This window comes from Moschus berezovskii, chromosome 4, assembly GCF_049115385.1.
Source record: "Moschus berezovskii isolate FMDL1 chromosome 4, NW_MosBer_1.0, whole genome shotgun sequence".
Taxonomy (NCBI): Eukaryota; Metazoa; Chordata; class Mammalia; order Artiodactyla; family Moschidae; genus Moschus; species Moschus berezovskii.
The window spans coordinates 124,351,722-124,379,462 of record NC_142463.1 but is presented as its reverse complement, the minus strand read 5'-3'; the positions used below and the strand labels follow the sequence as shown (position 1 = coordinate 124,379,462).

The 27,741-nt window shown below is 37.5% G+C and overlaps 1 protein-coding gene across 1 annotated transcript; it reads left to right on the top strand.

Moving 5' to 3' along the window:
• Positions 1-325: 325 nt before the first annotated feature.
• On the top strand, positions 326-27,158 carry MPC2 (mitochondrial pyruvate carrier 2). Its single transcript, XM_055403963.2, has 5 exons — positions 326-588; positions 16,676-16,716; positions 24,059-24,143; positions 25,108-25,219; positions 26,943-27,158. The coding sequence occupies exons 1-5, from the start codon at positions 480-482 to the stop codon at positions 26,977-26,979; spliced, it is 384 nt and encodes a 127-aa protein (XP_055259938.1). The 5' UTR covers positions 326-479; the 3' UTR covers positions 26,980-27,158.
• The last annotated feature ends 583 nt before the right edge of the window (positions 27,159-27,741 follow it).

Here is a 27,741-nt window from a genome sequence, read left to right as displayed (position 1 = left end):
TAGGGGCCTCTTTAACCAAAGTGAAAGGGTATCCGCCGCTGGAGCTTCACTTTCCCTTCTCCAACATGGCTTCCAGAGCAGGAAGAAGAAATTGGAGGTTTGCTTTGCGGGACGGGCCAATCAGTGCGGGCAGCTCTGCCTGCGCACGCGCGCTGCCGGTAGGCCTCTGGGCTGACTCGGTGAGGCCATCCTCTAGCCACCTGTTTTAGCCCCTCCTCCCGGGTCCCGGCAGTGAGAAGCCTGTAGGCGGGCTCGGGGCGGGCCGTCGCAGAGTCTCCGCCCCCACAACCTTCTCTGGGCGCGGGCCAAAGGGTGGTTCGCTGGGGGGTCAGGCTCAGCCGCGGAAGGGCAGGCACCCGGGGAGAGAGGGCGCGAGACGTTGATACAGGGGAAAGTGACGAGCTGCCCTACATTGCCAGCCAGGGACGAGCACGCGGCCACTCTACCACCCGGCTGCCCACGATCACTCTCCCGCAGAAATGTCAGCCGCCGGCGTCCGGGGCCTGCGGGCCACCTACCACCGGGTCCTTGATAAAGTGGAGCTCCTGCTGCCTGAGAAATTGAGGCCGTTGTACAATCACCCGGCAGGTAATGAACCCAGAGTGGCTCCCGCAGAGACCTCTCTTCCTGTCCCTTTCCTCCCTTTACCGATCCACTGACAACTCTGCCAGTGGACAATTCACCCACAGCCCCAACCCCTGTTCCTCAGGTGAATCTGTGTATTTTCCCATGCTCCTTGCTTTTCACATTTTCTTTTCCAGCATGTCTAAAACTCGTGGTTTTCAAGTCTGCGCCCCTTGCGACCTTTGTTGCACTGCTTCTCTTAGGCACCACTCAAATCCGGACCAGGCCTCTTGGTTTGACCCTTCTCCGTTTCTGCGGCCAGGAAAGGGTCTGGGCCACGAGGAAACCTCATTCTCTCCCCTTTCCTTCCATGAGTAGTGATATATTGACCCACGTGCAGAAGAGCTGTCTTACCGCCCCAGTGTTTGGAGTAAAGGTCATACTTCCTTCACTCCAGCTGACAGGCCTGCAGAAGTGTTAGCCAGTTTCTGAGTCAGTGTCATTCCTTGCCCCATAGGTCTAGTTTGTTTAAGTCTATCCTAAATTACTCCTGAACAAGCTCCTCTTGAACCTTTTTGTGTGGACAGATCTGGATTTAAATTATCCTCTGCTGCTAATTGTAGATGTGACCTTGGGTAAAATCCTAGATCTTAGTTTCTGTAAAATGTGGGCCATGTGAGAGTTAAAGATAACATATGTGTTTGATTCTTCGTAAATGCTCAATAACTATTAGCTCTCTCTTTAACCTATTGGAAAACAGTGTTCTTGTAGTTGCAAAAATAATTCTGTAAGAAACTGGAAGATCCCAATGCTTCCAACTCTTTATTTAAGGTCTAAAATCCTGTTACCTCTTATATAAATGTTAGTAACAGTATTTACTTGGCTGGGAACTCAAACCAGATACATTCTGAAGTCACTTTCAAGCCTAAGACTTAGCAAAGGAGACAGTATGTTATAAATGGAAAGATTGAAGTGAAACCCCCCTGTGGCCCTTTTCTCTACATAGTTAAATCTATCTCTGCGGTTGGTGTCATTAGGAAAGTTGTATATCTCCCCACATAGCTGACTCTGAGCTGTGGTGTTGGAGAAGACTCTTGAGAGTCCCTTGGACTGCAAGGAGATCCAACCAGTCCATTCTAAAGGAGATCAATCCTGGGTGTTCATTGGAAGGACTGATGCTAAAGCTGAAACTCCAATACTTTGGCCACCTCATGCGATGAGTTGACTCACTGGAAAAGACTCTGATGCTGGGAGGTATTGGGGGTGGGAGGAGAAGGGGACGACGGAGAATGAGATGGCTGGATGGCATCACCGACTCTGTGGACATGAGTTTGAGTGAACTCCGGGAGTTGGTGATGGACAGGGAGGCCTGGCGTGCTGTGATTCATGGGGTCGCGGAGAGTCGGACACGACAATGAACTGAACTGATCTGACTCTGAAGCAGCTCTTGGGAATCTATGATTACTAAATCTGATTTCCAAGTTTGATAATGGATTTATCTGTGTCTTGGAATTATGCTTTAGTATAATATTATTTATTGAAGTAGTTTACCCTTTATAAAATTGACCTTTTAGGAGAGATTTTTATTGATGAAGAAGATTAGTTCACTTGCTTTTTGGTTCTTTAAGACACGGTTTTTGGAAATTGTCCTCTGTTTTGTGGCAGAGATTTTCAGGAGGAAGAGTTGAGCAATGCTTCTGGGCTTTTTTTTTTTTTTTTGGCCGCACTGTATGGCATGATTATGGCCTGTGTGGCATGATTTTGGCCAACTGTGTGGCATGTGGGCAATCCCCAGCCAGGAGCTGAACGCACACTCCCAGCATTGGAAGCTCGGAGTTTTAACCACTGGACCACTAGGGAAGTCCCTGGGCTTTAGTCTCAACTGAATTCTTGTGGTCAGTGCTGACCCTCTTAAGCTTTGTATTTGGTCTATAGGATAAAAAGAGGCTAGAGGAGGAACAATTTTACACTACTTTAAAACAGAATTGGAGGGTAGTTTTATAGTGATCTTTTCCAAGTTCTTGGCTTTAACCACTTACAGTCATTGTTTATAATAGTTTATTCAACTTTTAGAAAGAAAGGGAATTATCTTTCATTTGAGATTGGTTTGTAGATCATGTATTTTACCTGGATACTCTTACTAGTTCAGTTACTGTAACCCTTTTTTCAGTGTGATGGAAGGAGTATAGGCTTTGAAGCCAGATTGACCTGGATTTGAAACTTGGCTGTGTGACCTTGATCTTAAATCCCCTCACCTTTAGTTCTAATAAATAAAATGGGAATAATAATTATCTCCAAAATAACGGACATGAATTTGAGTAAGCTTTGGTAGTTGGCGATAAACAGGGAAGCCTGGCGTACTGCAGTCCATGGGATCACAAAGAGTCGGACATGACTGAACTGAAGGATTGTTGTGAAAGTTAAGTGATATATTGTCTGTAAAATGTAGCTGTGTTTGCACATAAACTTTCAACAGATGTTAGTGTTAGTTCTGTCTTATTTATTAATATACAGAGTAAGAATACCCATCACTGCAAAATTGTTTGTGATTAAAAAGCTGTAGGCACACCAATGCAGAAATGAAGAAACATGAAAAATATAACTTGTTGATTGTTACAAGTATTGAACAAAATCTGAGGAAACTATTGTTCTAAGGCTTAACAGGGAATATTCAAGGTTTTTGTGTACTATTTTACATAATAGTGTGTTTTTGAATCATTAGATGATATATCTAATCATCATTAGACTGGATTCACATATTGGAGATTTTCACAGTAATATACAAGACTGAATTCTAAATTTTTGAGATTTAATCGTATCATTGACAAATATGTCTAGACAAGTCACAAGAATATGCCTTTATATGAATATTGCGTTCTATATATATATATATAGTTAGACCTCTACATATTATCTATGGCACACAATGATCTGCTTCTTTAGAGTAAGAATAGAGTTCTATCCAAATGTATGTCCTGGCAAGTCCAGTTCTTAGTGCCCCCACCGTCTCCTGACTGTGAAAGTATGCTGTCCAGTGTTTACTGTGAAAATCAGGCTGCCCAATGTTTACTTAAAAGCTTAGTTTGGGGAAAAAAAATTATTAGTCGAAGAGTGTCGTTCATTTGTATTTATGAGCTCCAGAATGGGGTGAATTGTCCCAAAGGATGCACAAAATGAAACTTTAGAATATAGGAAGAAAACAGAACTTCTATTAGTACTTACTTTATCTTTTTAAAGTTTCCATTTTGTGTATATTTTATAATATAAAATATATTAGTGCACATATACATATATGTATATGTGTAAATAGACAGTCCCTTTCTTAGGATGGTTCAACTTAAGATTTTTCAATTCAACAAGATGGTTCAAAAGCAGTTTAAATTCAGTAGAAATCCTAATTTTGATCTTTTCCTGGGCTAGTGATATGTGGTACAGTGCTCTTACAGGTAGCAGCAACAAACCACAACTCGCAGTCAACCGTAGGGTAAACAACCAGTTCATCTCTTCTGCACCCATATAACCACTGGCCTTTTGCTTCCTGTCTGTGTGTGCTGCGCCCTTTGTCTCTCAGTCCTGTCTCTTTGTGACCCCGTGCCTCTTCTGTTCATGAGGTGGGTTGCCATTTCCTCCTCCAGGAGAGCTTCCCTACCCAAGTATTGAACCTGCATTTCCTGTGTCTCCTGCATTGGCAGGCAGATTCTTTACCACTGTGCCACCTGGGAAGCCCCAGTGTTCAATAAATTGCATGAGATATTCAATAATTTATTATAAGCTTTATTTATTTATTATATATTAACAACTTATTATAAAGAAACTTTGTGTTAGATGATTTTGCCCAATTTAAGGGTAGGTTAGGCTAAGCTAGGTGTATTAAATAAATTTTCAGTTTATGATATTTTCAACCTTCAATGGATTTATTGGGGTTTAACCCCATCATAAATTGAGGAAAATCTGTACACACCTGAATTCCATGGAGTCAACATTTATATATAAATTGTATATAGAGGGTGTATGCTCACATATTTTTTAAACTGATGGGGCAGTATGTTCAAAAGAAGTTAGGAAAGGACTTCTCTGGTGGTCCAGTGTTTAAGAATCCACCTGCCAATGCAGGGGACACAAGTTCAGTCCCGGCTCCAGGAAGATCCCACATGCTTGGGACAACTAAACCCACGCGCCACACCTATTCTAGAGCTCTGGAGCCTATGTTCCGCAACTAGAGCCCCCGCTCACCTCAACTGGAGAAAGCCTGCATGCAACGAAGACCCAGTGCAGCCGTAAATAGATAAATATGTAAAAATTTTTAAAAAAAAGTTAGGAGACCACAGCCCTAAAGAGTTAGACCTTAGAAATTACCTGGTTAGGACTCTGCACTTTCACTGCTATGGCCCAGGTTCAGTCCCTGCTTGGGGAACTAAGATCCCACAAGCGGTGAGGTGGCAGCCAAAAAAATAAAAGTTATATTTCAATAAAACTGGGGAAAAAATTAAATGAGAAATAAAAAAATAATAAAAATAAATAAAAACTATCCTTCAATTAAGTCAGCACAGAAAATAACTATCTTAACCATATAATTTTTGCTTACCATAGCTTTGCTTATAATGAGTTATATTTTGGCTTAAGTGGAAGAACTTTTGGAAAAATATTTCTGCAAAATGTGTTGCTGTGTTTAGCTTACTATTGATAAGAATATTCTCTACATTGCATGATGTTCTCTCTGTGAAGGCTGATGAGAAAAGTTACGTTAAGGTGTTCACAACAGGAATATTTGCATTTTTCCTAGACCAGAGAATTAGTTTTTCCTTTTTATCTTATAGACCTAGAGAATATTTTTAAAATAAAAACATACTAAATGAACTGTTATTAGCAGTGTTTAGTATATATTATGATTAAATATACAGTAAATATATATGTATACATATATTATTTATTATAGTACTAACTTCTATTAGCTTAAAATTAAGGAATGAGAACTAAAAGGGAAAGTTGGGATTTCAAATATTTAAGTTATTAATGTCAAATAGAATATCTTTAAACTAGTTAGCTCCAATAAAGTTGAATTATTTAATATTTATTGAGGGTCTACTGTATATTGGACACTGTTTTGGCATTTGAGTTATTTTAATGAATAAAATAAAAATCCCTGGCCACAGAGATTCTGTATTCTCAGAAGAGATCATAAAAGTAATACAATCCTTGCTATAATTGTTAGTTTGACACTCAATGTAACTTTTGATTTTAAACTAATTTTAAGAAGTTGAGATTGTTTATGCCTCATCTAATTTGATTAATTAGATATACTAAAGGAGAAGCAAGCCTTGGAGAAGCTATAAATAGTTTGTTATATACATGTTACTATTTATGAAATAGATAACCAACTGTATAGCACAGGGAACTATACTCAATATTTTGTAATAACCCCTAAGGGAAAACAATCTGAAAAAGTGTTTACATATATATATAAATCACTGAATCATTTTGCTGTACACCTGAAATTAACACAACATTATAAATCAACTACACATCAATAAATAATAGTTTATTATTTCTAAGACAGATAATAATATTAATTTTGGCTATAAAAGATGGAAATATGTTTAAAGTATGGTATGGCAGAGTAGAAAGACAACTGGGATCAAAGAAGCCAGTATTCTGGTTCTTACTCTATCTGAAACTATCTGAATATGAGACAAATTAATTTTGAAGAAGTACCTTTTCTTTTTCATCTATAAAAATAAGAGGGTTTGTATTTTCTTTAAGGTCTTTTCCAGCTGTAACAGTTTACAATTTGGTATTTCTGCTGTGATTTTCTTAGTTTCAGAGGCTTCAGGAAACTCAGATTTCATCAGGGAAGACTATATAATTATTGTTAGATTAGCTTTTAGGGATCTAAGTTTTTATCCTTGCTGTGCTATATATTTTATACAAGTAATTTTACCTTTCTGGACCTCATATACCTGGCTTATAAGATGAATGCCTAAACTAGATAATTTAAATAATCTTTCTAAATCTGGAAGTCATTGAGTCCATTATTGAAGAAATGTATAAATTTAAAATGTATCAACCCTAAAATGCATATTACCTATCATAGCTAGTCACTTCACCTGTTATTTTCTTTGGCATTTTCACCAAAGCCTGTTTTCATTCAACATTTTAAAAATCATTATTCACCCATGATGTTCTGGGTACTATTTCAGTAAGCTCTTTCCGAGGCCTTACAGAAGATAGAAAGATTGCTTGACTCTGAAATGGTAGCCCCATCATGTTCTCAATGTGAAATCAGAACTAGCTTTAGTACAAATAAAAATGAGTAATTTCTGACAGTCAGTATCTGTGTCAAAGAATAACAACCTGTATGAATTCTAAGAATTTGTAAGGAGCTGGTTCCATGATAGCAAAAAGGTGGACTTGATTAATACAAGGAACTTCAGAGGAAAGTTCAGGGATGTTGAAAGCAATAAACTGGAAAGAAATGGTATGAAAGGATTTAGGTGGGGTCAGTCAGTTCGGTCGGTTCAGTCGTGTCCAACTCTTTGCGACCCCATGAATCGCAGCACGCCAGGCCTCCCTGTCCATCACCAACTCCCGGAGTTCACCCAACCTCATGTCCATCGAGTCAGTGATGCCATCCAGCCATCTCATTCTCTGTCGTCCCCTTCTCCTCCTGACCCAATCCCTGCCAGCATCAGGGTCTTTTCCAGTGAGTCAACTCTTCACATGAGGTGGCCAAAGTATTGGAGTTTCAGCTTTAGCATCAGTCCTTCCAGTGAACACCAGGACTGATCTCCTTTAGAATGGACTGGTTGGATCTCCTTGCAGTCCAAGGGACTCTCAAGAGTCTTCTCCAACACCACAGCTCAAAAGCATCAATTCTTAGGGTGCTCAGCTTTCTTCACAGTCCAACTCTCACATCCATACATGACCACGGGAAAAACCATAGCCTTGACTAGATGGACCTTTGTTGGCAAAGTAACTTCTCTGCTTTTTAATATGCTATATAGGTTGGTCATAACTTTCCTTCCAAGGAGTAAGCGTCTTAATTACATGGCTGCAATCAGCATCTGCAGTGATTTTGGAGCCCAAAAAATAAAGTCTGACACTGTTTCCACTGTTTCCCCATCCGTTTCCCATGAAGTGATGGGACCAGATGCCATGATCTTATTTTTCTGCATGTTGAGCTTCAAGCCAACTTTTTCACTCTCCTCTTTCACTTTCATCGAGAGGCTTTTTAGTTCCTCTTCACTTTCTGCCATAAAGGTGGTGTCATCTGCACATTTGAGGTTATTGATATTTCTCCCGGCAATCTTGATTCCAGCTTGTGGTGGGGTAGTGGACGGCTTTGAATAAGAATTTTATTTTCAACATTGGGAACACCTCTATTCAGTATTTGTATATGTATATATTTGCATCTGTGTAAAAGTTACTTATTCTGTTCCAGGAAGGAAATCTTTCCCTAGGAAGAGAATTATACAATAAATGACAGTCTTTCTGGGTAAAATTTCTGAAGTATTTCATTAGCAGAAATTCCTCTCAGATAAGGAAATGAGGAAATAAAATTATCATTGTATGTCATTGTTTTATTAACAAGTTCATCGAGGCAACTAGATTTGTTAATTTGTTTGAAAATATATGTCTCTTATGTATTTGGTTGTATTATTCTCTAGCAGAATTCCTCAGATTCTTCCATAAAAATTTGAACTTTAAAGAACATCAGTTTCACTTTAAAAATCAGACAAACATTTAACAACACAAGAGAAAATGACCATTATATTATTCTTTATATTATTTTTTTGTTATGCTTAAAAATAGTTCATAGTTTTATGGTAAATCCTTATTGTGGCTCTAATTTATGTATAATAGTTTGTATCTGTTAATCCTATGCTCCTAATTTGCCCCTCCACAGCTTCCTTTTCCCCTTTTGTAACCATACATTTGTTTTACATTAACAGTTGATAGTTTTAAGTAGTCAACATTTGACATATTTTTCAACTTCCAAGAGTGGACTTGTAAGAAACAAGATGGAAATGTGTTGTTAGTTAATTGTCTAAAAGAATGTACGTTTACATCTGATGGGAATACATTTTTCTCATCTTGAGCTTCAGGTTAAATTTCTTAAGAACTGCTTTTTGTTCAGTATATTTTCAGCAGTTTAAAATTTCTGCCTAATCAAGTTTTTTCATTCATCATAATGATTGTTAGCTAGATACTTTAGTTATGCTTATCTTGATTTTAAGGTATTATAATCACTTATGGTATCATCATTATTTTAATGCTCTTCAGTGAGAACAGCTGTGTCATTGTAGAACATAAACCAGTTTTTCACAGATCTAGGAAAGATAGTGTAACATTGTATTCTCACTGTTTGAGTGGTTCAATTCAGTTCAGTTCAGTCGCTCAGTCGTGTCTGACTATTTGCGACCCCCTGAATCACAGCACTCCAGGCCTCCCTGTCCATCACCAACTCCCGGAGTTCACTCAAACTCATGTCCATCGAGTCGGTGATGCCATCCAGCCATCTCATCCTCTGTCGTCCCCTTCTCCTCCTACCCCCAATCCCTCCCAGCATCAGAGTCTTCCAGTGAGTCAACTTGTCACATGAGGTGGCCAAAGTATTGGAGTTTCAGCTTTAGCATCAGTCCTTCCAATGAACACCCAGGATTGATCTCCTTTAGAATGGACTGGTTGGATCTCCTTGCAGTCCACAGGACTCTCAAGAGTCTTCTCCAGCACCATAGTTCAAAAGCATCAATTCTTCGGCGATCAGCTTTCTTTAGTCCCACTCTCACATCCATACATGACCACTGGAAAAACCATAGCCTTGACTAGATGGACCTTTGTTGGCAAAGTAATGTCTCTGCTTTTTAATATACTATCTAGGTTGGTCATAACTTTCCTTCCAAGGATCCTGTTTGCAAAACTTTTTTGTCTAAGCCTCATGTTTTAGGTAAATAGCAAGGACCTATTGTATACTTCAAGGTCCAACTGTGAAAGTAAAAGTCACTCAGTCGTGTCCGAACACAAGAGTCCATGGAATTCTCCAGGCCAGAATACTGGAGTGTGTAGCCTTTCCCTTCTCCAGATCCCAATCCAGGGATCGAACCCAGGTCTCTCACACTGCAGGCAGATTCTTTACTAGCTGAGCCACCAGGGAAGCAAAACTTTCACTTTCACATATTCAGCATCTTGTAATAATCTATAATGGAAAGAATCTGAAAAAGAAAAAAAATTTATATATATATATACATTTATATATGTATAACTGAATCACTTTGCTGTACACCTGAAACTAACACAACATTGTAAATCAGCCATACTTCAGTAAAAAGAAAATTGTTTTACTTGTTTCATGTTTTACGTGTCAAAATCAGCTGGGATGTTTCCTCATTACCATTTTCATTATTGATTGACTGCTGTTTTTAAGAGAACAGCCTCTATACCTAAATTAATACATGTCTACATTTATTTGACTTATTTACTTTTAAGGTAGAAAATGACTACTTAAAAGTGGAAGGATGAAATAAAATAAGTTTTCTTTAAAATTTTTGTTTACTTACTGTATGATCATAGGTATTGCTGTTCCCCCCCCTTTTTTAAAACAATGAAATAGACACTGCTTGTTGTTTGCACTTACACATCTCTAATTATTTGTGTCAGGTGTCAGCATCCTCTGACATTTCAGAAAAATTAGAAATTTAGAATGTCTTATTATTACAATATATATATGCTACTGATGTTTTTAAATTCAGTGCTTAGCCATCATTAAACTAATTTAGGCTTTGTTTTGTAGTTTAAAATTATTCCCTAAATAAAATATTTAAACTTCTTTTGGCCTTTGTTCTAGCAACCGTAATTTACTGTTTGACATTTTTGTTTGGTTTGGTTATGTGGGAGAAGGGCAGTTGATATTTTAAAACTACCACCAAGCACAAGACAGTCGAGTAAATCAGTTACCAGGCAAAGCTCCTGAAAAGCTTGACTGTTCATTAACCCTGAAGGGTCAACCATTTCAGCTCGTAAAGAAACTAGAACCCCAGAGGAAACAGTTTTTGGGGTAACAGAAGAGGAAGCATCAGTTGTGAAACGAGTGGAGTCTGTTTGGGAATCCGAAGCCAGAGACTAAAACAACGTATTGGCTTATCCTTGAGTGATGAAGCCAAGCTTCATGCAGGGATAAAAAATAAACTTGGTAATTGATACTGCATATGACCCTGAGACTTTGTATATGACAAAGAAAAATAAACCAAGTGTGATGATAGGAATCTCAGAAACTCAAGCTAAATAAAGTAACCAGAGAGTTTGAAAAGATTGACATAGGATTAGTACATTGTGACATCAGAGTCATGGAAAGAATTTTCAAGAGCCAAAAAGGGGAGTATCATGGTGTAACAGTAGAGTAGCTAATGAGTCAAAGTCTAGTACAGCCCTGATGTAAAGAGAACCTGGTGTCCTGAAGTTCATCCTTGAAGATGCAGCAGTATGAAGGCAAATATTCAAATTTCCTACAATTTGAATATCTTTGATTAGCATCTCTCCTGGATATGGTTCATCCAGTTCATTTCTGTTCAAAAATATTATTTGTCTAGGAAAACTAAGAAACAGGCTTTAACTTCAGGACTTTGTCTAATTAAAGCAATAGATGCATAAATAGTTCAGTTTAATTGTTATGTGCAGAAAATAATAGAAGAATAGACAGGCTGCTGCTTTGGGAGTTCAGAGAAGAAGCATTTAATATAGTCCTTGAGGAGACAAAACCTACAATGAGTTTTAGAAGGATATTGGAGTTAGCCAGATGAAGACAAGGCCAAATATTGGGAGGAGACAGTATGAACTAAGATTTAGAACCATGAAACTAGTTGCGTGTTTGCCTAGCTTGTCAGTCCACCTAGACCAAGGTTTCCTAACCTGCACAATAGATATTTTGGGGGCTGGATTATTGTTGTAGGGGGTTGTCCTTTGCATTGTGAATGTCTCCTGAGGAGCAAAATCACCTCTGAGAACTAGTGACCTGGGCTAAAATTTAATTAACTTAGGCTTCCCTGGTGGCTCAGGAGTAAAGAATCTGCCTACCAATGCAGGAGATGTGGGCTCAAGCCCTGGGTTGAGAAGATTCCCTGGAGAAGGAAATAGCAACCCACTCCAGTATTCTTGCCTGGGAAATCCCATGGACAGAGGAGCCAGGCGGCTACAGTCCATGGGATTGCAAAGAGTCAGACATGAGTTAACAACTAAACAACAACAAGTTAGGATTAGGAATTTATATTTTGAAACTTAATGCCTTCATGTTTTCTATCCTTTAAATATTTCTTTGGAAATGCCAACCTAATCTTCTAAAGATTTCCATATCTTGTTCAAATATTGAGAAGAGGGAATCATTATGTGCCAGAGTTCTAGAAGTTTAATAGTGGCTGTGATCAGAACAGTACAAAATTTAGGACACTGGATTAAAGATTAATAACTCAGGAATTAAATATAGATTTTCACTCAGTTATAAGAACATTAAAATTTAGAATTCCTTAATAGTTTTACCTCTCCCAGCAACCATTTCAGTACCATCTAGATTTGCTCTAATTTAAAATATAGAAAACTTACAGTACATAGTCAAGCATAAAAATGACTAGCTGTCATATGTATGTAAGAAGATGAATAATTGTTTTGGCCCATAAGGAAAGGCAGGGGCTATGCCATGATATTCTAGTATTTGAAGAATTATTAGTTTAAAGATGGTATCCAGCTCCCTGAGGATTGAGAAAGTAAGAAAAATTACGGAGGAACTTTAGGATTAAGTTTAAATGTTCTAGGAGCAAAAGGGGGAGGCCCAATGCCCCTGGCCATCCCAGCTCAGCAGGAAGTAGCCAGAGAGACCTCGACACCCCTATTCCCAAAGAATTGGGCTTCCCATCTCTCGAGGGGGGAATGTTAGGTAGTTAGAATAGGAAAAAGGAGCCCAAAATGGTGGTGGCTAAAAGACAAAGAAAGAAAAAAGCCTGCAAAAACAGAACAAAGGAAAATCCACTGACAGGAGTGAGAACTTCAGGTGAAACAGACAGGCCCCCTTCTTGGCCAGACCAATTCGCATGGGCAGGCTCAAGACGGGGAGGAAACAAACATATAAAAGGAGGAAACCAAGAGGGATTGAGGCCTCTCCTTTTGGGTTGGCCTGCTATCCTTTGCTTGCCAATAAAACTGAGTTGTAACTGGGGGGGGAGGGGGAATATTCTAGGGTTTCAATAAGCTTACTTAGAAACTCATATGTATAAGCCAGACTTATCAGTATAAGTAAATAAACAGCTAATTACAGTAGATTATTAGTAAAATATTAGTACATTCAGAAAACTAAGATCATGGCATCTGGTCCCATCACTTCATGGGAAATAGATGGAGAAACAGTGGAAACAGTGTCAGACTTTTATTTTGGGGGGCTCCAAAATCACTGCAGATAGTGATTGTAGCCATGAAATTAAAAGATGCTTACTCCTTGGAAGAAAAGTTATGACCAACCTAGATAGCATATTAAAAAGCAGAGACATTACTTTGCCAACAAAAGTCCGTCTGGTCAAGGCTATGGTTTTTCCAGTGGTCATGTATGGATGTGAGAGTTGAACTGTGAAGAAAACTGAGCACCGAAGAATTGATGCTTTTGAACTGTGGTGTTGGAGAAGACTCTGGAGAGTCCCTTGGACTGCAAGGAGATCCAACCAGTCCATTCTAAAGGAGATCAATCCTGGGTGTTCTTTGGAAGGACTGATGCTAAAGCTGAAACTCCAATACTTTGGCCACCTCATGCGACAAGTTGACTCATTGGAAAAGACTCTGATGCTGGGAAGGATTGGGAGCGGGAGGAGAAGGGGACGACAGAGGATGAGATGGCTGGATGGCATCACCGACTCGATGGACGTGAGGTTGGGTGAACTCCGGGAGTTGGTGATGGACAGGAAGGCCTGGCGTGCTGTGTTTCATGGGGTCGCAAAGAGTCGGACATGACTGAGCGACTGAATTGAACCGAACTAAATAGTACATCTGATTTTTAAATCCCATTGTATTTTAAATCCCATTGAACAATGTGAATTAGTTTGACAGGACTACAAAAATATACCAAGGATATGTTGAATAGTGGCATACTCCAAACTGTAACATTACAATCACTTAATATTGCTAAAGGTGAGCAATGGTTTATACTGTTTGATACTTTTTTAGAACTAATTAATAAGCAAAAGTTAATCAAGGATCAGATACCATTTTTTATATTTTTCAAATTTCTCTCCTTATTGTTAACATTAACCAACTACTTTTGATAGTTATTCAGCCAAAATGCACCCGAAAAAGGAGTATTATCACTGCTTTAGTTTTCACTTTTGAGTGATGGTGTTATATAACTGAAACTAGAGTGGTTTTGATGAAAAGCACTTTAGAATTGTTTCCCTAAAGTGTTTTTGTACAGCTTACAGATATGATTTTACTTAACCTGCCTGTGCATAAGTTATTAAAAGCCAGCACTGTGTTTTATTTGCCAGTGTATCCCTAATGCCTAGGAGACTATAAAGCATGAAGTAATTACTATGAGTGAATGAATGAATGATCTCTGCAACAAATTAAAGCCACAACTGCAACTAAATCTTAAATTCCTGCTTTTTCTTTTTTTAGCACCATGCTTTTTCAGTTTCACTATCTGTTATTTTTAAAAAATAGATTTAATTCAATTTTATCTTTTAAATGTTATTTATGTATGTGATTAGAAACATTTCTTTATTAATGACAGTGAATATTCACCTTGTTTTTGTTCAGTTGCTCAGTCATGTCCAACTCTTGGTGACCACATGGACTGCAGCACACCAGTCTTCTCTCCTCTTCACCATCTCCTGGAACTTGCTCAAACTCATGTCCATAGAGTCGGTGATGCCATCCAACTATCTCATCCTCTGTCGCCCCCTTCTCCTCCTGCCCTCAATCTTTCCCTGCATCAGGGTCTTTTCCAATGAGTCAGTTCTTTGCATCAGGTAGCCAAAGTATTAAGAGCTTCAGCTTCAGCATCAGCCCTTCCAGTGAATATTCAGGGTTGATTTCCTTTAGGATTGACTGGTTTGTTCTCCGTGCTTTCCACGGGGCTCTCAAGAGTTCTCCAGCACCACAGTTTGAAAGCATCAGTTCTTCGGTGTTCAGCCTTCTTTATGGTCCTGCACTCACATCCATAGCTGACTAGTAGAAAAACCATAGCTTTGACTGTATGGACTTTTGTTGGCAAAGTAATGTCTCTGCTTTTGAATGCACTGTCTAGGTTTGTCATAGCTTTTCTACAAGGAGCATCTTTTGATTTCATGGCTGCAGTCACTGTCCACAATGACTTTTGGAACCCCAAAAAACAAAGTCTGTCACTGTTTCCATTGTTCCCCCATCTATTTGCCACGAAGGGATGGAACCAGATGCGGTGATCTTATTTTTTTGAGTGTTGAAATTTAAACCAGCTTTTAGACTCTCCTCTTTCACCTTCATCAAGAAGCTCCTTAGTTCCTCTTCGCTTTCTGCCATAAGAGTGGTGTCATCTGCATATCTGAGGTTATTGATGTTTCTCTAGGTAATCTTGATTCCAGCTTGTGCTTCATCTAACCTGGCATTTTGCATGTTGTCTCTGCATATAAGTTAAATAATCGGGGTAACAATATACAGCGTTGACGTATTTGTTTTCCAGATTTGAACCAGTCTGTTGTTCCAAGCCTGGTTCTTGACCTGCGTATAGGTTTCTCAGGAGGCAGGTGAGGTGGTCTGGAATTCCCATGCTCACCTACTAGGGGTAAAATTAGGAAAAAAGAATCATCTTTACTTGATAGTGCTATTGAGAAATATTACTGGAGTAGATGAAGAGAAATAAATGTGTTACATTTGGGTGATTATGCCCTTTTAGATGTGATTTATTTATTTTTACAAAGTAAAGTGGAATATTAAGTTAGAAATAATAATCATGAATATAATTAGACTTTTTAAATTTTGAGTTTGCTTAAAAATCTTACGTGAAATTATGTTAAGAAGTAAATGTCTTTTGTTAACCCAGTGTGTCGAGAACATACACACCATACTGAGTGCTCTGACGTGTGTTGGATTTAGCTTTTGATTCACCGTGGACAAATCTGGTTTTTTCCCATCACTGTATGCCCTGAAAGGTGTGATTTGGAAGAATAAGAAGTTATGTTATTGGTTATTGGTTAAAGACCACAAGTTTGAGAGTTAGAACATTTAGTTTCTATTTACAGTGCTGGGCTTACTACCCACATGACTTGAGTAGATCATGGAACTTCTCTGAGCCTTATTGGTAAAAATGAAGGATGATCTGTGAGTTTACTTCCAGCTCTGAAACAAATTGCTTATTTGTTTCTGAAATTCACAATGCTTCTCAAATGCCAAGTTATCTGGAAAAACAGAGTTGTTTTTCAAAATACCGTCACTATTTTGAAATTCAAATATATTCAAAAAACTGACATTATTTCAAAAATACTGTCAACATTTATTGAACATTTTGCATGAGGTGGATGAGTAACAGGATAACTAAAACAAGGACTTTCCCCTTTCTTGTGTGCCCTTTAAAGTTAGGTTATATTAATTTTAGGTTAGGTTCATTAAATTTTTACTAGAATAAATAGAATTTTTGTAAGAACTTTTACTAGAATACATGTGGTGACATCATTTATAATAATAAATATTAATAGAATTAGTGAATGTATACATATATATATCTACTGAGGTTTATATCACAAAAATTCTATAATTTATCATTTTCTCAAATTGAAGATTATCCTTAAATAAAGTGATATTAAGTTCCATGTTCAAAGCAGAATACACTGAGAATAGTTTCCAAACCATTTCTGTTATACTTTAGCTAATTTTGATAGTTCTCAAAAATACAGAGAATTGACAAGGAAATCAAAACAACTTGTATGAAAAATTGATACCATGGTGACTTTCTAAATTTTAACTTAAATACAAAGCATGCAGAAAGCACTGAAATAATTATTAGAAATAGATTGATGAATCTTTGAGTTTTTGAAATGTGGTGATGGCTGTTTAAAAGACATATAGAAAGTAGTTGGTTAATTGCTAAATTTTTCCTTCTTTTTTTTCCCAGGTCCCAGAACAGTATTTTTCTGGGCTCCAATTATGAAATGGGTAAGTCTTGGGTTTTGGCTGACGCTGCTGAAAAAGATATTCTTTAAAAGAGCTTATTAATTTGAAGTAACTTTTCTGAAGGATGTACTTTAAATGTTCATGGTACACCTTGAAATAATTTCATACAAATACTCTCAGATGTGTCATTTTTACTCTATAACCATACTAACTACTTAGGGTCTTTTTAACTCCTTAGATAAGGAGCCCTTTGGGGAACTTATTATCATCAAAGAGATTATAATTGTGGGCCCTAAGAAGATGAAAGTTCATTCTAAAATTTTGTGACTATGTAAAACATTAAATTGATTTGAACTCCTCTCCCCACTGCCCAGAATTAACTTTTGTTATTAACTTAGTTTGAGAACTTAAGAAACCAAAATAGAGGCAAGGAAAATTAATCTCCAACAGTAGAAGAATTTATCCAGGATATATATATATTAATATTTAGTAAATGATAGAATCTGGAACTTCTGACTCCACAGTAAGTGCTTTTATCCTATGCCAGAGTTTCCATTCATAAAGTTCTCATTTAGCTGAAAAGAAGTAATTGTAATGGCTATTATTAACAAATCATTGATTTTATGTTGGAAGGGCCAGTTTGGCTTGATGCAATGCTTCTCAAAATGTCATCCCTGGACCTGCAACCTTGGCATCATCCAGCAACATGTTAGAAACACAAATTTTCAGGCCCCATTGCAGATTTACTAAATTTGAAACTATGGGGATGGAGCCCAGTAATTTGTGTTTTAATAATAGCCCCTACAGGTGATTCTGATGACTTTTAAAGTTTGAAAACTACTGGTATACAGGCTTTCTTTTTCTTATTGTAATAAAATGCACATAAAATTTAACATCTTAACCTCTTTTTTAGAGTTGAGTATATCACTATTCAACCAATCTCTAGTACTCTTCTTTTAATTTATTTTTTAATTGTAGGATAATTGTTCCACAGTGTTGTGATCTAGTACTCTTGATCTTGCAGAACTAAAACTATGAACCCATGAAACCATAGCTCTTCATTTCCCTCTTCCCTAGCCCCTGGCAACTAGCTTTCTACTTTGTGAATTTGACTACTCTGGGTATCTTCTATAAATGAAATCATACAGTATTTCAGTATTTGTCTTTTTGTGCCTGGCATTTTTCACTTAGCATAATATCCTAAGATTCATCTGTGTCAGAATTCCCTTCCTTTTCAAGTCTGACTATTTCATTGTATGTATGTATCACATTTTGTTTTTTCAGTTTTCTGTTGATAGACACCTGGGTGTCCATACAATATCTGTTCCAGACCCTGCCTGCTTTCTGTTCTTTTGTGTGTATAACTACAAATAGAATTGTTGAATCATATGGTAATTCTGTGTTTAATCTTTTAATGAACTGCTTTACTATATTCCACAGAGGCTGCACTGTTTTACCTTTCCACCAGCAATTCACAAGTTTTCCGGTTCCCATTCATCCCTGCCAACACTTGTTACTTCCGTTGTTGTTTTATAATACCCTTCCTAATGGGTATGAAGTGGTGCGTTGTTTTGATGTACATTTCCCTAATATTATTAGCTGTGCTAAGCATCTTTTCATATGCTTATTGACCATTTTTACATTTTCTTTGGAAAAGTATTTAAACTCTTTGCCCAAGTTTTAATAAAGTTGTTTTTTGTTGTTAGCTTGTAGGATATCTTAATTCTTTTAAATGTGTAGTTTTAAATTGTTAGAACAGTTCAGAAACTCAGTTGTAAATATAAATAGTTAAGAATGTTAGAACTGGAATTAGCTATCCCTCAATTTTATGGCCTTATGCAAGTTCTATCTGTGCCCTTTTGTCTTACTTATGAAACAGGATTAGAGTAAATTAGTGATTGGGAACTATATTTACAGAGAACTAGGGAGCAGTTCTTTTTTTATATTTGTATATTGCAAAAAGGCTCTATCAGTTTAAAAAAGAAATTACAGAATATCAACTTTAATGATTCTGCTCATACTCTAAGCATTTAAAAACAGTGTAGTATTAAAAAAATACTATGAAAGGTATATTACTATTTCCTTCCTCTTCTCTCCCTACCAACACTTAAAATTATGCATCTACAAAGTGGAATTAATTTCTGAAATATTGTTTCTAGAAACATTATTTAAAAAGTAAGAACGATAAAATAGGTAACTAATGAAGATCTACTGTATAACACAGGGAACTATTGTACAGCAATAGGGAACTTTTTATTCAATACCTTGTAATGACCTATATGGAAAAAGAGTGTATATATGTGTATGTATAACTGACTCACTTTGCTATACACTTGAACTAATACAACATTGTAAATCAACTATACTCCAATAAAAATTTGCCAAAAAAAAGTTAAAAGAATGATTTACTGTATTTACAGTAAATTTGTGAGGGGTCCTCTGATCACAAATTTGCCACAGTTTAGATGTTTGTACATTTTACCAATAGCTTTGGTGGTTCTCTGATCTTGTCCATCAGTGTTTTGAAACATTAACGGTATGATATACTCATAAGTTCTTTCTCCACTATGTCCTTTACAAACATCTATTTTAAGTTCATGTTGACATCATGCATAGTCTCCTGATGACAGCACAACCATAGAAACTCCTATGTCTTGTTCTCACATAAGTTCTACATTAAGAATTTTAGACTGTGCTTCTTTAGATATTTCACTATGGTTGAATCCTTCTTAGCCACATTAGTTGAAATCAAATAATCATAAAGGTCAAACTGGATAATTCTAAAAACAATACTACATACTTTTAACTATTTTAACCCTAAGACTACAAACACATATTCATTTATCAATCATTTACTATAATGCCAGGGCTTTGTGTGTGGATCCACTGATTTTGAGTTCCACATCATTTATCATGGAAGAATTATAGCCACAGTGCATCCTGTATAATTTTAGTTTCAGTTCAGTTCAGTCGCTCAGTCGTGTCCGACTCTTTGCGACCCCATGAATCACAGCACGCCAGGCCTCCCTGTCCATCACCAGCTCCCGGAGTTCACTCAAACTCATGTCCATCGAATTTTAGTTTAGTTTTCTTTAAATCAGAGCAAGTTTGTAGACTCTCTCATAATAGTCTGATAACAGAAACCTGCTAGGTTTCTATGTTTCCCCCTACCAGTCTTTTTATATCTGTCTTGTTTACACCAAATTTGATAGCAAGTTTAACAACTTACCTTTATTCAATCTTTCCAAAGCAATCACTTTAGTTTCATAGAAATAGCAACCCTCTTTTTGTATATCAGCTATTTACCTAGTTCATTAAATTAGATAAATTATATTAAAAAATAAAACTGTTACCAAGTCCAAGCTTGCTCTGCTCTGCTCGCTGCACAACAGGCCAGTGAATCCGAGAGACGAGGGATTGAGGCAAGGAAGACTTGGATTGAGGAGCTGGCTGACCGAGAAGACGGCAGCAAAACGCCTCAAAATAACCATCTTATCGGGATCTGGATGCCAGGTTCTTTTATAGCTCAGAGATGGGGGAGGTGCAGAAGCACAGTGAACAGACCGTTACTCTTGCTAGTCTCCTGGAATGGTAAGCCTTAGGCAGGGGGTGTGCTGATTCTTCCCTCCCGCCTTCCACAGGTGCACACGGTTCTGAACAAAGGCACTTTACAGGAAGACAGAGGGGCAGGATCCTGAGGCAGGCTGCTCTGTATGATGATAATAACAAAAGCAGCAAAAAGCAAGTCAAAGAAGCAGTTCCAACATGGAGTCAGAATTGTCTTCTCTGCAATGAAACTGGTATACACAGGTCTGAGGATAACTACAGTGACTTGATAAAAAATATAACTGAACTGGTGAGAGTAAAAATGCATGAGTGCAATACAGAATAAATAGCCCACTATACAGTCTATGGAATTCTCCAGGCCAGAATACTGGAGTGGGTAGCCTCCAGGGATCTAACCCAGATCTCCCGCACTGCAGGCGGATTCTTTATCAGCTGAACCACAAGGGAAGCCCAAGAATACTGGAGTGGGTAGCCTATCCCTTCTACAGGGGAATCTTCCTGACCCAGGAGTCGAACCGGGGTCTCCGGCATTGCAGGAGGAGTCTTTACGAACTGAGCTATCAGGGAAATCCCTTGGGTAACCTGGGGAAACTATTATGTGAAGGTCAGTTCAGAGAACTTTTTTTCTTTCTGCTCATAGTCTTTTTGCACAGACTAGGTTATATTTAACTCTTGAACAGTATACCATATTGTGTAGCTAATTTTTTTTCTTTCTGTTCTTAGGAATAAGTCAAACTGTTTTAAGATTATCTATGCTGATTTTTAGTATCTAACTTCTGCTTTTCCAGCTGTAACTCCTTACATAGGCTAATTCACAGTTTAGAATCTTGAGAACTTTGCTGTCTCTTAAGTGTTTGGAATTGGAATATTTATAGTGGTTTTTCATTGTTTTTTACACTCCTCTAAAAGTGTTATGGAGAAGGAAATGGCAGCCCACTCCAGTGTTCCTGCCTGGAGAATCCCAGGGACGGCAGAGCCTGGTCGGCTGCCGTCTATGGGGTCGCACAGAGTCGGACACGATTGAAGCGACTTAGCAGCAGCAAAAGTGTTATATGAGTTTTTTTTTTTTTTTAACTGGAGGAGAAAATATTGGGAGAAAAGAAGGAAAAAAATGTTTTACACTATCTGATGAGTATTTACTCCACCCAGTGGAGAAAACCAGGTGCCAAAAAGAATCACACACATTTGAAAACCAGTTTTTAATTGATGAAAGCAGAGAAATAACTTGAATCTACTAGATGCCAAACTGTCTATATTGGGTTATTTAATACATTGTATCATATTTAATCTTCACCAGAAAAAATCTGAGATGTAAAGATACTGAGGTTCAAAGAACTAAAACTGTTGTAAACTGTCGACGGACTCAGGATGTGAGCCCTCAGGTCTAATTTGACTTAAAAGCCTAGGCTCTTAAATACTTACATGACCCCCTTTAAAAGTCACTTTGGACCTTTCTATAGTTGGTACTTTCTTCCTATGTTAGGGAGTAATTCACACAACCTTTTGGTATACTCCACACACTCTCTGACTCTACAGTTCTGTTATTTGAAGAAAGTTCATAATAAAGAAGAAGAGGAACATTGACCTTCTAGCCCCTGAGGTTAGAAATACAGGAAAGGGTACAGAGACTAATATTCCCTTACCTCTGTTTCTCTAAAAATGTAAACTACTATTTGTCATTGCTAACAGTAATATTTTCCAGACACTATGCTAAATATCTTTAAATCATATTATCTCGTTTAATCATATATCACTCTTGCAAGGATAGCTATTAATATTCTCATTCTATACATGAAAAATATAAGACAAGTGTTATGGGGAATTCCATGGCTGTCCAGTGGATAGGATTCAGCGCTTCCACTGCAGGGTGCCCAAATTCATTCCCTTGTCAGGGAGCTAAGATCCGATAAACTGCATGGCCAAGAAAAAAAAGAGTATTATGTAACTTGACCAAAGTCATCAAGCTAGTAAATGACGGAGATAAGTAAATTCACAGTAAGATTTTCTAAGATAATTTACATGAGATTAGAGTAATATAGAAATAGAAAGGGATTTTTAGAAATTCAGGAAAGGAAACTAATATAGTATTATAAACCAACTATACTTCAATTTCAGAAGAAGACTAAAAGGTATAACATCCAAATGCAGTGTATTCTCCTGACCTAACTACTCTAGGCAAGAAAAAAAAAATTTTAAGACATTTTGGGGCAGTTTTAACTGTGTCACAATTTGACTGTGAACTGTATATTAGACAGCAGTGTCTTGTCCATGTTAAATTTTGTGATTAGATTATGGAAATTTAAGAAAATGGGAAGATAGTCTTGTTCTTAGCAAATATACACTAAAATACTAGAGAGTCAAAGGGCATGATATCTACAACGTCTTTGTAAATGGATCAGAAAATATATACATACATATTAAGAGAGAAGATGATTTCAAGAAGAAAAGAAAAAGAACTGTGGGAGAGGGCACTCAGGACCTTTGTGAGAGAGAACGATTACTGACATGTCCTAGAAAAATGAAATGTATACTCTGAGCGTAAACAAAATCATGGCTGCTACCTTCTTCCAAAAGACAATGCTAGAATATAGTCTCTAGTCATCATAAATCTATTTGAAAAGCCACAGTGTAGTTAATACATGGACCGAGTAGAATAATGGTAGAAATCAGTCCCCTTCTTCCGCTATACAAGGGCAGTATTCCACCCTGCCAAAGTGGAACAGATATGCAAGAGAGAGAATGTATATTCGGACCTGGAAGAATGTAAGAGTGATGATTCAGAGCTATTTGAGGAGAAAATCACATGACTATGGGTGAAAATTATGAAGGAAAGTAGTGTTAGTCATGATATACCTCTATTTCCACTTCTGTATTTAACCATTTGCCGCTTTTTGAGCCAGAATCACTGCTTTCTTGAACCACTGACTTGATTAAATAAAAATCATTTTAATTTGGTTTAAATTTGTGTAAAAATTCACAAGTGTGCATGTGTTCTATTTAGGAGGAAAAAAAATTTTTTTAATGTTTCATGCATCTGTTAGGAATTCAATAAAACCTGAAGATGGATTTATTTGTTTGTTTTTGGCTTTCTTGGGTCTTTGTTGCTGCACGCAGGCTTTCTCTAGTTGCAGTGAACAGCGGCTTCTCTTGTTGCAGAGCACCACCTCTAGAGCACTCAGGCTTCAGTAATTGCAGCAGGTGGGCTCAGTAGTTGCTGAACTCGGACTCTAGAACACCCAAGCTTCAACAGTTGTGGCTCCAGGCTTAGCTGCTCCTTGGCAGGTGGGATCTTCCCAGACCAGGGATCCAGCTCATGTCCTCTGCATTGGCATGCGTATTCCTAACCTCTGGACCCCAAGGGAAGTCCTGAAAATGAATTTCTTAAGACCATATTTTCTAATGACATGTTTAGAATTTGATTTAAAATAGTTAAAAAGGAGAAAGGAGGAAAGGTAAATATGGCAGAATCTCAATAATTCTTGACTGGGTGATGGGTATATAGGGGTTCACTGTCCTAGTATCTCTTAATTTTATGTAGGAGTGAATTTTTCGTCAATAAAAATCATTCTATTATGTATTCTAATCTGTGTGGTAGAGTCGCATAACTACTCTTCTTTTAGGACTCATTACTAAACTTTCTGACTGATGCTGCTGGTGGAGTATGAGTAGAATGATTGTATAAAAGACAGTATTAAAAATATGCCAGAGAGGAAAGGACCATGGGAAATTATCTAACCAAGAAATTTAAAATTATAACAGCTTTCTGATACTTCCACTCCTTAAAAAGAGTAACACTGAAAAAAATGTTTATTTCCAGGGGCTGGTGTGCGCTGGATTGGCTGACATGGCCAGACCTGCAGAAAAACTCAGCACGGCTCAATCTGCTGTTTTGATGGCTACAGGTAAATTAAATGAATATCTTCCATATGGGACGTTCAATAATTAGTTTTACATCAATTTACTTGATTGTTTAACATTTGAAATACATACACGCACACTCACACACAAAGAAATTAATGGTATTATCTTTAGGCAGTTATTAGACTATCGCCGAAGAAGGCAGAAGGAGGGTTATAAAAATTTTTCTTTGATGTAATAACTGAATGTTTTGTGTAATCCTGAATTATACCAACTTCATTAAAGCTCAGATTATAACCTTTTTTCCCTACTTTATGCTGTTGTTGTTCTTCAGTCACTAAGTTGTGTCTGATTCTTTGCGACCCCATGGACTGAAGCACGCCAGGCTACTCTTGTTTCACTATCTCCCAGAGTTTGCTCAAACTCACGTCTATTGAGTTGGTGATGCCATCCAACCATCTCATCCTCTGTTGCCCCATTCTCCTCCTGCCCTCAGTCTTTCCCAGCATTAGGATCTTTTCCAGTGAGTCAGCTCTATAGCCATAGTACTGAAACTTCAGCTTTAGCATCAGTCCTTCCAATGAATATTCTGGGTTGATTTCCTTTAGGATTGACTGGTTTGATCTTCTTGCTGTCCAAGGGACTCTCAAGAGTCTTCTCCAAAAAAACTCTTCTCCAGCACCACAATTTGAAAACATCAGTTCTTCAGCACTCAGCCTTCTTTATGGTCCAACTCTCATATCCATACATGACTGCTGGAAAAACCATACCTTTGACTATTGTTGGCAAAGGGATGTCTCTACTTTTTAATATCCTCCCTAGGTTTGTCATAGCTTTTATTCCAAGGAATGAGCATCTGTTAATTTCATGGCTGCAGTCACCATCTGCAGTGATTTTGGAGCCCAAGAAAATAAAGTCTTAGTCTAATTATTTTACTCTAATATTAAATGTTTAGATAAGATTGCAGCAATTCCTATGCTGTTTTTTAAAAATATTTTATTTCAACAGGCTTTATTTGGTCAAGATACTCACTTGTAATTATTCCAAAAAACTGGAGTCTATTTGCTGTTAATTTCTTTGTTGGGACAGCAGGAGCCTCTCAGCTCTTTCGTATTTGGAGGTAAGCTCACCATGTTTTTGTTGTCATTTAGTCATTCAGTTGTGTCTGACTCTTTGTGACCCCCATGGACTGTAGCCCACCAGGCTCCTCTGTCCATGGGATTTCCCAGGCAAGAATACTGGAGTGGGTTGCTATTTCCTTATCCAGGGAAACTTCCCCACCCAGAGATCGAACCCGCATCTCCTATATTGCAGGCAGATTCTTTACCACTGAGCCACCTGGGAAGCCCTTGAAACTGTTTATTCCGTAATTAATATTATTTGTCAGTGACTAGCTAACACTCTGGAATGAGCTTATATGAAGGCTCTGGCTTTGTTTAAACCATAGGACCTTCCTAAATTACAAAAAAGTGTTATGAATAACAGCTTTCTTTGGCTAAAAAAATTGAATGATCTCAATAAAAAATTAGAAAACATTGAGCTATATAGTATACCTTCTTTTCAGAAAGCATTCTATTCTGTAGTGTATAGTACATTTAATTTCATTCATCTGTACCATACCTACCTTTACTTGCAGCTTAATTATGTAATCTTTTCATAATAATCTAGCACATAACAGATAGATGAATACTCACTCATTCTACAGATGCCTGATAACCATTTTTAGGTCTTAACTTATATCAATATAAACTTCAGTTTGTACAGTGATTTTATTCACAGAGCACTTTTCTCATACACCATCTTATTTTAACCTGATATTAACTCATGATAGTAAAACTATGAGAACACTAAGTGCCACGTTCAGAAATGTTATTTCTAATATCAGAAATTAAGATACAATTTAACGAAAGGATGTTTAGCCTTACAATTAAAATAGCAGATTGAGAGATTTAGTTAGAAATAAAAATGTTGGACTCTGGAGCACTCAGGAAAATATGGTTGAATTTTTGAAATCAGGACCTTTTGAGAAATACAGGAGGTATGATAGGCTTCATAGAATAGCTTCCTTTTTGTGCTTGTTCAGTTTTCCACTCTATCTTCAACTCAGAAGATTAGTAAATGAAGCCCAGGGTATTGTAAAACGGAAAGACTCTGTAGCTTAGTGGTTAATTCTTTGAATTAATAAGAATTGAGAATTAATGAGAACTGAAGAAATTGTCCTTAGTTTCAACAAGCTTAAATGTTACACCTCCTAACCCAGTAGCCAGCCTGTGTCACAGAATTGTATTTTTAGTGACTAGACAGGCCCATTGCCAACTGATTTTATTCTCAGGGAAGATGCTTCGTGAGTATAAAATTAAAAGCTCTAGGTGACTACATTTTGGTAAATTTTATACATATGTTCACATTTGTCATACTCTCATAGAGTTCAAGAATGAAAATATTCTTACATTAAATTAATACTTTTGTACATCAAACTGTAAGTCAGTTAGTTTCAAGCCAGATTCAAATAGCATCCTTTGGTTGTTCTCCTTTCTGTGTATTTCTGCCCACCAGCCCCTGGGAAGGTGGTATTTACAGCTGTGCAGCCCCTTGACTAGTGAGAAAGCAGGGGTGGAATGCGCCTCTCACTCCTTCTCACTGTAAACATCATCGAGGGCCTCCCTGGTGGTCCAGTGGTTAGGACTCCACACTTCCACCGCAGGGCCATGGGTTCTACCCCTGGTCGGGGAGTTAAAGTCCCACAGGCTATGCAGTGCAACCAAAAAAAGAAAAAAATGTTTAGTTAAAGAATGAATGTGTTTACTGTGATTCATTAGTTTTTCTCTCTGTTTTCTTTATAGATATAACCAAGAACTAAAAGCTAAAGCAAACAAATAAGAGTTCCTGATCACCCTGGCAATCTAGATGTGGACATAAGTACAGGGACCTAGTTTGATTTATTATTCGGTTGTTGATGAGGTGATACTAACTGTGCTAATGTTTGTAAGGCATAAAATGTAATTGGGAGATAGTATTGATCCTTGATTCAACAGAAAAATAAAGCAAACTTTTAATAATATTGTCTCTTGACATATGACTTAAGGAACTTATCTATGGATATTAGTAGAATTTTTTCTATTTGTCCATAATAAATCATATTGCTCACACATCCCACTGGCCTCCTCCTCTTCTAGTCACCCAAAGTGTGTGCATATAGAGCACACATATTCCAGTGAGTGAAAAGATAGCTGGAAGGTTTAATAGCTTGTACAGTGAAGAATGATAAAGTAGCTAATGGTGACAGGAAACAGAGCTAAGGAGAGTAAGAAATGGGTCATGGAATATCCAGCAACATGACCTCAAACTGTCTTAACATTTTAAGTTGAAAAGAAGAATATATTTTTTAATGTATGTGTTTCAGAAAGGGTGACCCATGGGGGCTCTTGTCTAATGCTCAGAAATGAATTGTTCAAGAAGACATGTATTGACAAAGCAAGAGATTTTATTAAGCAAGGGGCACTTAGGTAAAGAGCAGGAGGACTCTGCTGCATGACTTGCAGTCTCGGGTTTTATGGTTTCCAGATTGTCTCTGGCCAATCATTCTGACTCAGGGTCCTTCCTGGTGGCTCAGCCATTGCTCAGCCAAAATGGATTTCAATG